Genomic DNA, 12,233 nt, shown 5'->3' with positions numbered 1-12,233 from the left:
AGAAAGTGCCGTAAATTATTTGAAGACTCAAATTCAGAGACACAAGAAGCTTTATTCTGTAAAGTCTGACAGCACATACTGTACCAAGTACAGAGATCACAAGGGTGATATTGTTGATATGAAGCCTAATACTGCAAAGATCAGAACATATCTTGGTATTAAGGGACTTGAATTCAATCTAGAGTCTGACAAAGCCTATGTTATAAGACTAGATCAGGAGTTGAGAAAAGCAAAAATTAATGATCTCAGATATGCTATCTTCCAAACTGGTGAAGATACTGCAGAGCTTAAAGATGCTAAAAGGAGGATGATTGATGAACTCAGATATGCTGAGAGATGTTTGTTAAAGAACTATCTCAGAACAACTCCTGACATCGAAGAGATCAGAAAGTGAAGCCAAGTCAAGATCTACAACTGCTCAAATTCTGATGTGTATACAGACTGAAGTTGATTATCAGAAGTTAAAATTGGTAAAGCTTTAAGGACTGTAAGTTGTAGTTATCTAGTTAAATACTCATGCATTTGTACTTAATATTTTTGACATCATCAAATATCTATTAAACTTGTATATTATGTTAATTTATAAGTTGGGGGAGAATGTTAGATATATTTGATAATGTCATGTCTAATATGATTTGTGTTTAGTTTTCAGATCTTAATTAAACAGGACAAATCAGTACTTAACTGAAATCAGCACTTATACTGAAGTCAGAACTTAAGTTATCAGAACTTAAGGTTCAGGAGATATTTATCAGTAGATAATATCAGGACATAAAGAAAACTTTCAGATAAGGAAGGCGGCTGATTGAAAGGAAAGAAGATCAAGACAAACGCAAGAAGAGATATGCATTAAGAAGGAATTCTATGAAGAATAGAATACTTGGAAGAAAAGATAACTGATTGATATATTTTAGGAAGCAGAATTATGTTCCATATCAATTAGCAATTATTCTGTAAATGTGTAATATATAAACACAGACATAGGGTTTACACTATAAGTGTTATCATTATCGAGAATATTATTCATTGTAACCCTAACAACTCTCGTGATATTTGTTCATCACTGAGAGAGGACAGTTCTACATTGTAACAGAATTTAATAAAGTTTGTTTTCTGTTATTTGTGTTCTTTGCATTCGATTTGATTGTGTTATACACTGTATTCAACCCCCTTCTACAGTGTGTGTGACCTAACACTTTCCATCCAGGTGGAAGCTTTTCAATAACAGCAGCGACTTGGAAAGACTCACTTATGACCATTCCCTCAGCATGAATGTCATGAATGATCACCTCCAGTTCCTGCACCTGACTGACCACAGTCTTAGAGTCTGCCATCTTATAATCAAGAAAGCGGCCAACAATCCACTTCATTGCCCCAGCGTCCTCGGTTTTATACTTATGGTCAAGTGACTCCCATAAGACCTTAGCTATTGGTTTCACGCTGTATACGTTATACAACGAGTCAGACAAACAATTTAGCACATAGTTCTGACAGATGTAGTCGGAGGGCTTCCAAGCATCAGCAGCATACACAGTCTGCATGTTACTCTCAGCAGTGAGCAACGGTGGTTCTTCCTTATGGAAGCGATCCATATGCAACATGGTCGGATAAAAGTGCATCTTTTGTTGCCAATGTTTGAAGTTCATTCCGTTGAACTTCTCAGATTTTTTAGCATATACAGCAGGCACGGTTGGCATAACAGGTGCAGCAGGCACCACAGGTGGAACAGATGGTACGTGCATCTAAACTACAGGTGTATGCACACCAGTAGGCACCACAGGTATGATCGGAGGAGTGAATCCCGCCGATATCTGTCCAAGAGGAACACTAAACTGTCCAATGCAGTGTGTCCCACAGGCACATGTCCCGAAGACACATGTCCAACAGGCGTTTGACCCCCATCAGATCGTACGATCTGTGCGTTAGGGTTAATCGGCTGCTGGTGAACCCCATCAGATTCAGTGATCTGTGCGTTGGGATCAGCCGTCATGTTCATCGGATTGTTCACAGTTTGGTTCTCCATCGATCTGTTACTCAACAAAACAAGCAGATACAGATGTATAAGTCACAGATGTATAAAATAAATAGCTTTAAGATTGTGAATACAATATGCGATTAATACATACAATTAAAACAGTGTGTGCGAATAACAGTGTGCAAGTATAACTGTGTAAACCAGAAAAATAAACGAAAGAGATAAGGATATGAGAGGGTTCTCGAGTCCAGTTGAAAGGAACTGTCTCCTTAAAGCTATTTCGCCTCTCACCGTATGTGCGAGTCGATGACCTCCCAGGATAAAACGAGATACTAGTATAATCGATATATCAAATATACTCTCAGCGAAATTGAACTAAGCCCGAGAACTATCACCAGAATATTGGAAAAATTTAAGACTAAAGAGACCGAGAATGAAAGAGATGACTCTTATTTCCTCGACTTAATAAAACTGATGCCCTAAGACTCTATTTATAAAGAGAGGCTTGAAAGGACTTGTTTATCTTTTCGACGTGGTACATGGTATTTATAAGAAAACCTAAGGAATAGGTTTGTGCTACTCTCGATGTGGTATAAAACCACTTTTCATATTAAAAGGTAAAACTTTGGAACATCAGTTCTCATTCTCCTTTTACTCATTTTGAGCGTGTGAATATGCGTTGGAATCCCCAGGAGAATATGTTCCAATAAATACACACCACTAACACATAATGTGTCTCCCTCATATAGACTCTCAAAATGATTCACAAATTAGTCTAAAATACTAAGTTTGTCCAACAGAATATTCCTAAATTGACCAACAAAATATATTCTGCAGGGGGACTTTCTTCATGCAAAGAAGAAATACTTTCAAAGAAGTACAAATTTTGTCTACCATCATATATTCAATCTTTTTCACACATAAAAGGTTGGTCTAATAAGAACCAACTTCAGATATCACGGAAGAGTGCCGGAAGTCATCTTTAAGCGCCTTATAGTAATCAAAATGGTTGGTTTAATAATAAAGTAAAATTTAATAACCTAACAAGAAAGAAAGTGTGCAACAAACCATCTTATAAAAGTACGTCCTATAGTCACACTCATCCAATGAAATCAAGCAATGGCGCATATCAAGAGTACTGCATCTGAAGCAGAAGAAGCTTGTTTGTTTGCATTGCAACTCGCAACTGCTTCTGTACTTCCCATGACTCTGAAAGTGGCCATTGAGCTTGACCTTTTGGAGATCATTGCTAATGCTGGTCCGGGAGCGTACGTAACTCCCAATGAGCTAGCCTCCATGCTGCCCACATCAAACCTTGATGCAGCGCTTATGCTCGACCGTATACTCAGAATCCTGGCTAGCTACTTGGTTCTCAAATGTAAGCTTGTTGAGCTACCTAACGGTCTCCAATTGCGGAGCTATGGATTAATGCCAGTCTGCAAATATTTGACTAAAAATAAAGACGGCGTCTCCATGGCACCTCTTTTGCTCCTGGCTAATGACAAGATTATGTGGGAGAGCTGGTAATGTATTCTGTTCTCTTCTATTTACATTAAAAACTCTTGCATTGTCGTGAATTTATCATGATGACTAGTCTATTTATATACAGGTACTACTTGAAAGATGCTGTTCTTGATGGCGGACTTCCATTTAACAAGGCCTTTGGAATGAACATATATGATTATACTGGCACAGACTCTCGATTCAACTTGATCTTTAACCAAGCTATGAAAGATCATTCTACTATTATCATGAATAAGATCCTCGAAAATTACAATGGTTTCGAAGGTCTTACATCTTTAGTTGACGTCGGTGGTGGTACAGGAGCTTCCCTTCATGCAATCATCTCCAAGTACCCTTCTATTAGAGCGATCAACTTCGATCTTCCCCACGTTGTCAAAGATGCTCCATCTAATAGTAATGGTACATAATTTGTATAAAATAACTAAAGAAACTACCGTAATTTTATAGCTCTTTCCACACATTTCTTTTTAGTTCACTGCACAAAATTTAGTAATATGTGCGTGTGTAGGTGTGGAACATGTTGGAGGGGACATGTTTACTAGCGTGCCAAAGGGAGATGCTATATTCTTGAAGGTTTGTAATGTGTTTACATATCAGTGTGTGTCGCGCAATTTCTGATAATTAACTAACACTTGAATTCTCTCCGTTTCTTTTTTGCTAATTTAAATTTATCCGCTAGTTCATGACTTTGTGATCTCTGCAGTGGATATGTCATAACTGGAGTGATGAAGAGTGTTTGAGATTCTTGACAAATTGTTACCAAGCACTCGCGGACGAGGGAAAGGTAGTTGTTGCAGAGTCCATTCTTCGGGAGCAACCTGAAACCTTACTTGTTACTAAGACTGTCCTTCAGTTAGACGCCTATATGTTGATAGATATTCCTGGAGGAAGAGAAAGGACTGAAAAAGAGTTTGAGGCATTAGCTAAACGTGCAGGATTTAAACGTTTCAACAAGCTGTGCTGTGCTTTTAATATTTGGATTATGGAATTTCGCAAGTAAGAGAGCTTTATGTGTAAAGTGAGCTCTTCGATTGAGATATATTGCAGTTGTAATATTTCCATCGATTTATCCTGCCAATAAAATATATTGAGATATTAATGTAATATATTAACTTTAATTCGTGTTTCACACAAATTATGAATAATTATCTACAAATATTAATTTAATATTTTTAGTCTCGGGACCGTGTTTCGGGTTATCAACTATCAACTATCAACTATCTATACTAATAAGTGAAACCATGTTAAGGTCCCAAATCTTGATACTCACTAAAAAATTATACAACTATTTTTAAAATTTTGTATAATAAAATCTCAACCGACAAAAATTAACTTTTTCTCTCTATAAATTTTATTTTCCTTCAATTTTTATTTGTTGCTGAACATCCAAGCGTCGGTTTACTTTAAAAGAATCGTATTAGTAAGTTAACATGTCAGATTTGTATAAATAAATAATTAGGTGCATACATAACTAGAACTATACTGTGAAATTTTAGTTACACTTAACTTCAATTTTTAACCCCATATTTTAACAACATTTTATCTATTATATTTAGATCTGTATATTGCACCTATTATGAGTTTCAGTTTTATGCAAATAATAATGTGATACTATTATTTTTAATTTCGGGTCCGTGCTTTGCACGGTTTACCAACTAGTATATATTTTTTAAGTAGATTCTTTGATGAACGATTTTTTTTATAAATATTACTTATAACCTTAAAAATGAGAATCTGTTTTAATAAATTTTCGTGATGAGTACATACTTTTTTTTGGTGGAAAGCTGGAGTTTCATTACTAACGAAGATCAGACTCAATATAATTTTAAATATTACTAGAAACGGAACTCTTATTAAAAGTACAACTATGTAAGACTATGGGCAACCCTGTTTGCTATCCTTTAACAAAGAACAAAGTAACTTTTACTTTATGAAGTCGTTTCAGCACCCTACAGCATTCCTCCACAATAGAACCAAAAAACGTTTTCATTGGAGTTGAGCTCTTAATTGCTTGAATCAGCACCAAGTAATCAGCTTCCACAATAATTCGCTCTCCAGACATATGCTCACCCTAACTGAGCGCTTCCTTTATCGACATTGCTTCTACTAATAGAGGAGAAACAACTCAGGATAGAACTTAGCAGTGGCTTCGAGTAGTAAACTTTCAGAATTCCAAACAAAAAGACCCATGCCAACACCTTCCCTATCCTCAAAGACAGCTGCATCAACCAATATTTAAACTTCATTTGACCGAGGCTTGACCCAAACTATTGATACATCTCATTCAACTTGAGGCTGGAGAGGAAATGTAAAAATCTCTCTGTTGGGATAATTTCCACTGTGTAAGATACCGCTTTGTTGTTGCAACAGCTCTATTGATTGTCAATATTTTTTTTTCCAGACCTTATCATTTAGTTCTCCAAAGGTTCCAACACAATGTGATAGCTTCAGCTCATATTTTTTCCATTTTTATTTTCCAGAATTAATGCAACCAATCCCTAAAGTCATCAAACTCTTCCCACCGAAATATGGCATTAACAATTCCCAACTCTGTTTAACAAACGGGCACGATACTAGGAAATAAGTTGTGCTCTCTACTTCAGAACAACAGACTGGGTAAATCACTTCAACTTGAATATGTCTCAGACTTAGTTCTGACAATGTTGGTAAGCATCCTGCCAATGCACGCCAAACCGAATTTTAGTTCTGATAAAAAATTATAAGCATTCTTTACAAAGTATTCACCTGTGTCCTCGTGTCTCCAGAATAAACCATCCTGAGCATCCGACTCATATAGCTTTGTTTTGAGAATGCAGTCTTGGTCCCTGATGGAATATATATTTATGTATATTTTAGATAATTTTTGTTCCCATATTAATTATATTTTACATTAATTGGATCATTATTAATAATATTTTAATATTTTAATATTTTATTCTTGTTACACGCGCAAAACTTATTGTTTGGGCCATATTTTGAGTTCTGCATATCAAATTTGGGTAATTCAACAGCCCACATAAAGGTAACAAGCTTTTCTTTCATTCTAGATAGACTCGGATATTAAATTTCACTTTGGATCAGATGAGAAAAGTCAACTATGAATTTTAACGTTGAAAAACCTTTTCGATTTGGGAAACTATTGTTTCTTCCTAGAAACAATAAAAATACTTTTTATAGTAGTTTTATTTAATTAGAGATAAAAGAGACGTATCCATAACCACCAAGAGAAGAAACTAAGAAGAGGAGAAAAAATACTTTATACCTGGAGATTTCAACGTCAACAACGTAGAGATAATAATTCTAACTCTACGCATTATACTACGCTTTATACTGTATACTAATCTTCTGGTGAACCTTGTACCTTTTATTATGATTATGGTTGACTAGATTATTATTCTTATTCTTAGATGGCTATTTTCAAACCTTACACTTTATGACAATTAAACAATTTTAATTTTCAGAGATTTGTTCTTGATTGTACCTATATATACGTCAATGCTTATAGAAACGCATGAATTAACTATGTGATGTGGTCATCCAATTATGTTTTGTGATTGCTATCTCTATAAAGTAAATTAATCTTTTATATGTGGTCATGACATTAGTTGTATACTAGTTGATAACTGGTGCGAAGTACGGGCTAAGTTAATTTATTTAAATAATTTTTATAAATAATAATAATATAAGCGCTTTGTCAAAATTTCTAATTTCTAGTCAGAAAATCCAACCCAAACTATCAAATGGTGGGAAGGATTTCCCAAGCTAGCCACTAAAACGGGGTAATACACACTGAATATACATCGCGATATATCTAGGCATTAACATGCCGAACATGCATGTCTTTTTAATATATGATACAGATGTTGAACATTCGTATTCAGCAAACTCAAAACTTTAATTGTAGTGAGGAAACATGTGTACAGTTCAAAGAAAATATTAGTATGCATAAGTTGACCAGTATTTTAACCACTATTCCATGCTAATATGTATTTCGGGCATATATTTTAAAAAGTGGGATAGTCCGCATTTTCTCATTATACATCAACATTATTATCTAAATATATTATTTATTACAGTATAATTGATAATTTAAAAAATAACAATTACAATATAATTCTAATAACCATAGTAATATATTGAAAAACAATTTAGAACTGTACAAAATTATGAATCTAGAGGTGAAATAAAGGTGAGAATAAATCGGAATTAAAGTTATTGTTAATTTTATTTTTTTTATTTACAATTACTTGAAGAAAAGTAAAAAATATAAATGTGATAAATAGATTATTTGCATTAGAATTATAATCAAAAAGATTATTATACAATATTTTCACTAATTTTATTATTTCATTAAAAAATACTATAGAGCTATATCAGAAATAGGATTATCGAGCTGATATAAAAATAGGAATAATTACAATACGATTTCAACAATTTAGTTATTTCATTAAAAAATAAAATAATATGGAGTTGTATCAAAAATAAGATGATTGGAATGAAACCAAAATATGGGTTGAACAAAAATAAGTTTATATCAAATTTGGGACCATTTAAAAAAGGTATTTCCTTTAGTAATAAAGGTACGATATTTGTGTTATGATATAATAAAAATATTATAATTATTATACGGTTTCAAAAACTTAATTATTTCATTAAAATATACTATTGAGTCATATGAGAATTATGATCACTGAGTTGAAACCAATATAAGAATTGAAATTAAAAAATGGGTAAAATAATACATATAATATTCCGACAAAAAAAAGAAAAAGAAAAAAATATTATTAGTCATTTAGAATTAACAGAAGAATAAAAATTACACATTTAAAGTTATAATGAAATTCAAAAAGGAGTGAAAACAAAAGTTGATGAAACCAAAAAGAGGTGAAATCAAAGTATCATAAAAGAGTGTTTCACTTATTAATAAAGATTATTAATTATAATGAATAAAAAATTATAATTATAATATGATTTCAAAAATTTTAATATTTTATTAAAATATAATATTGAGTCATATGAAAAATATGATTACTGAGTTGAAATCAATATAATAGTTGCAATTGAAAATGGGTAAAATAATACATATAATATTATAAGTCATATAGAAATTAAAGAAGAATACACGGGGATACTTAAAAATTAATAAGTATTTAAAATAAAATTCTACTAATTTTGATAAATCGAAACGGCTAAAAATAAAATGATATAAAAATAAAACAAAATTTAATAGAATCATAAGATATCTACAAAAACAAAATTATAAGATATACATAAATGAATAAGTGAAATCAAAAGTTGGTCGTACCAAAAAATAGTGAAACCAAAATTAGTACTTGTGTACCACTTAAAAAGGGGTTTCGCTTATTAATAAATGATATAATATTGCAAATCATATAGAAATTAAAGAAGAATACACGGGCGATACTTAGAAATCAAGAAGTATTTAAAATAAAATTCTACTAATTATAATAAATCAAAACGACTAAAAATTAAAGGATAAAACAAAAACAAAACTAAACTTAATGAAATCATAAGAAATCTAGAAGTATATGATAACAAAAATAAAATCAAATTTAATAGAATCAACCAAAAGTTTTGGTTTAATTTAAAGACCTACAACAACAAAATTATAAAATATACATAAATGAATAAGTGAAACCAAAAGTTAATGGTATCAAAAAATAGTGACACCAAAATTAACACATGTGTACCATTTAAAAAGGGTTTCTCTTATTAATAAAGGTTATTAAAGTGTGTAATTCGTTTTAACCTTTCTATGTAATCATGGGATTATACGAGTAGTAGAACATGTTTTTATGCGGCCGTGGCAGGTTCTCTATAAGCATCTTTCAGAACCTATCACAAGAATTTTCGAATTATGTCATGGGTTTAGGGTGGATCTACATGCTTTCCAACATATTTATTTTATTATCTACGGGAAAAAAATCCTTGTTTACTAGTTAATTAGTTGTTAGATAAAAAAACCAAATTCATTATTGATAACATTAGCAAAATAGAAGATAAGTGAGCACTTGATCTTCGACGTAGAACGATACCCTACTTATTTTAAATTACCATCGACACAAAAAGGGTTTAAATTGAGTTACATCACTCTTGAGTATTAAAAATATCTGTGATAACATCCATATCCCAATCTTTTCTGTCTATGCAAAATAAAGAGTCAATTATTTTTTTATCTATTTCTTGAGAGGTTGAAGTTACCTAGGGGTTATCATCAGACATTAACCAGGGTTGTCGCACAATTTGAATATACTCTCCGCTTCAAATTTTCCACTGTACACCATCCAACAACAACTGTTTTGTTTCCATTAAACTTCTTTATAAAGCTTGAATTATGCCCCAATTTCAAGTTTATAAAATTAGTATCTGCAAAGTACTTGGCCTTGTAAACTCTCAACACTAAATTATGTGGCTTAACAATAAATCTCCAACCTTATTTTCCCAACATCGAAATGTTGTAGTCTACAAAGTTTCTGAATCCTAAGCCACCTGCAGTTTTATGTTTTGACATCCGGTCCCAATACATTCAACAAATTTGTGATTTTCATGTATCTTGTGAATGATTTGTACCCCACCAGTATTTAGACCAGTATTTTTCTAACGCTCTTATGATTTTTAAGGGGAGTAAAAACATGTTCATTGCATAAGCTGACAATATTTGCGCTACCGACTTGATTAGCAACTCTTTACCTGATCTTGAAACATACAACACATCCCAACTTCTAATATGATTATTGACTTTCTCTTTTAGAAACCTTAGAATTGCATATTTATTTCTACCAATTACATTCGATAACCCCAGGTATGTACTCTGATCATTAGCCTCGATCATTTGTAAGCTTTGACAAATCAGTTGCCTGCATATGAGTACATACTTAATAGTTAATAAACTTTGAATTATGATCAACACACGTGGCAGTGGGATTAACTTACAATTTTCATTAAATTAATAAGAAGAAACTTCAATATTTCACTGAAAATAGAGCAGTGTAATACAGAGTGCTAAAATAAGATCCAACAAAAAAAGGTACTAACATACGAAGTTTTGGTTATTACCATGTAGTTAAATTAAATTGTTAAAACTCCAATCTCGGATTCTATTTACTACAACTACATAATTGGATAATATTTATTTATTTAGTTTCACTTTTTAATTTTCACTGGGGCTCGATATCTTTAACTACAAATTAAATAACTGTTTCATTATAAAATTGTATCATAAAAATTCAACTCTCTACAATTATATATTTAAATAACATGTATTTAATTTAATAATAATATAATGGATTAATTATTTTTTAATTTTGACGCATGCTTCATCTTCGTTAAAGAACTGTTTATGGGTTTTGCCTGGTAGCTGATAACTTATTTCACGAACATACAGAAAAATACAATCTGATATACTTAAAGATGTGCATGTATTACTGTAAAAATTAACTTAAAATTATATTATTTTCTAGTCAATATGACGCAACACGGAAGTATGGAAGAAGTAATCGCTAATCCTCGCAATAACTCTTACACGAGAAATCCTTTAATATCTTAAATCCCCAAGGGTTTTCTTGAATTCATAAGAAAGATTAGCGAAAAAAATTTAGGATTTTAATTTTGGTAAAAGATTTGCCATACGTTATATCATAAGATAGCTTATATAGGAATAAAAAATCTTATAACGAAATAAAAATAAATCATATTAAAACAAAATATTACTTATACAGCAACATGATCATGCGGTATTTAGCATGATCATGCAGATTTTATAACCCTCCAAAGAATGCTACGGGTGCTTGGCATGATCCTGCCATTTGGAAGCGTGATCATGCCTTTGTTTTGCTCAATAGCGTGATCATGCAGTCCTTTTGCTTGTACCTTTTTTCCGATTCATCACACCATTGATTAACACTGAAATCCTCCTACATCAGACTCATCCACTCCAAAAGAACTCGATCTCGAGTTCTCATCTAAAATAAGAATTACGTTGACTTGTTATTTATCTCTACATGATGGTACTTTTAAAGGCAATGACCTTATTGAAATTTTACATCTGAACTCTTCTCCAAGATTAACATATTGTGAAAATAACACTTGAATTAATACAACATGTTAGATATATAAGTCCATCTGATACTAAGCAAGACAAAAGGTCAATGCCAGCTAGATGACAGCTCAGGTCAATTCTAGCTAGATGACAGCTCAGGAGAATTAGTTAGTTAGTTAAGAGTAAATGTATAAATATAGTGCAGGAGACAAACTATAAGAACAATAAGTTATGTAAATATACGGTTACTTTTCTTCTTCATTATTTATATCATCTTCTTGATTGCTTACACACATATACATATATTTCTGTTTGTAACATGGTATCAGAGCTTATGCTCATCGATTCATCTATATCTTCGTGTTCTTCCGCTTGATTATTGCATTTATGTTCTTTCTTCACTGAATCTCTATTCTTGCTTCTGTGTATCAATAACGCTCACAAGTTGTTTGATAAAAGTTCACAATAAATTTTAACCTCTTAATTATCATCAGTGTAACTCTTATGGCATCTCCAAGCTCTTACTCAACTGTTGCTGCTGATTTCACATCAATACCCGTAATTACTGCTTTGGATGTGAATCATCCGTACTTTCTTCTTTCCTCTGATAATCCAGGCATGGTGCTTACAACAGTGATTCTCACTGAACAAAATTATAGTTAGTGGCGTCGATCA

At 32.2% G+C, this 12,233-nt stretch overlaps 1 protein-coding gene across 1 annotated transcript; it reads left to right on the top strand.

Moving 5' to 3' along the window:
• The first annotated feature begins 3,059 nt into the window (after window positions 1–3,059).
• On the top strand, window positions 3,060–4,578 carry LOC141717296 (caffeic acid 3-O-methyltransferase-like). The gene is made up of 4 exons (XM_074519381.1): window positions 3,060–3,498; window positions 3,585–3,898; window positions 4,008–4,072; window positions 4,203–4,578. The coding sequence occupies exons 1-4, from the start codon at window positions 3,095–3,097 to the stop codon at window positions 4,497–4,499; spliced, it is 1,080 nt and encodes a 359-aa protein (XP_074375482.1). The 5' UTR covers window positions 3,060–3,094; the 3' UTR covers window positions 4,500–4,578.
• The last annotated feature ends 7,655 nt before the right edge of the window (window positions 4,579–12,233 follow it).

This window comes from Apium graveolens, chromosome 4, assembly GCF_009905375.1.
Source record: "Apium graveolens cultivar Ventura chromosome 4, ASM990537v1, whole genome shotgun sequence".
Classification (NCBI taxonomy): Eukaryota; Viridiplantae; Streptophyta; class Magnoliopsida; order Apiales; family Apiaceae; genus Apium; species Apium graveolens.
The sequence above is the reverse complement of the archived record's forward strand: the minus strand, read 5'-3'. Positions and strand labels throughout refer to the sequence as shown.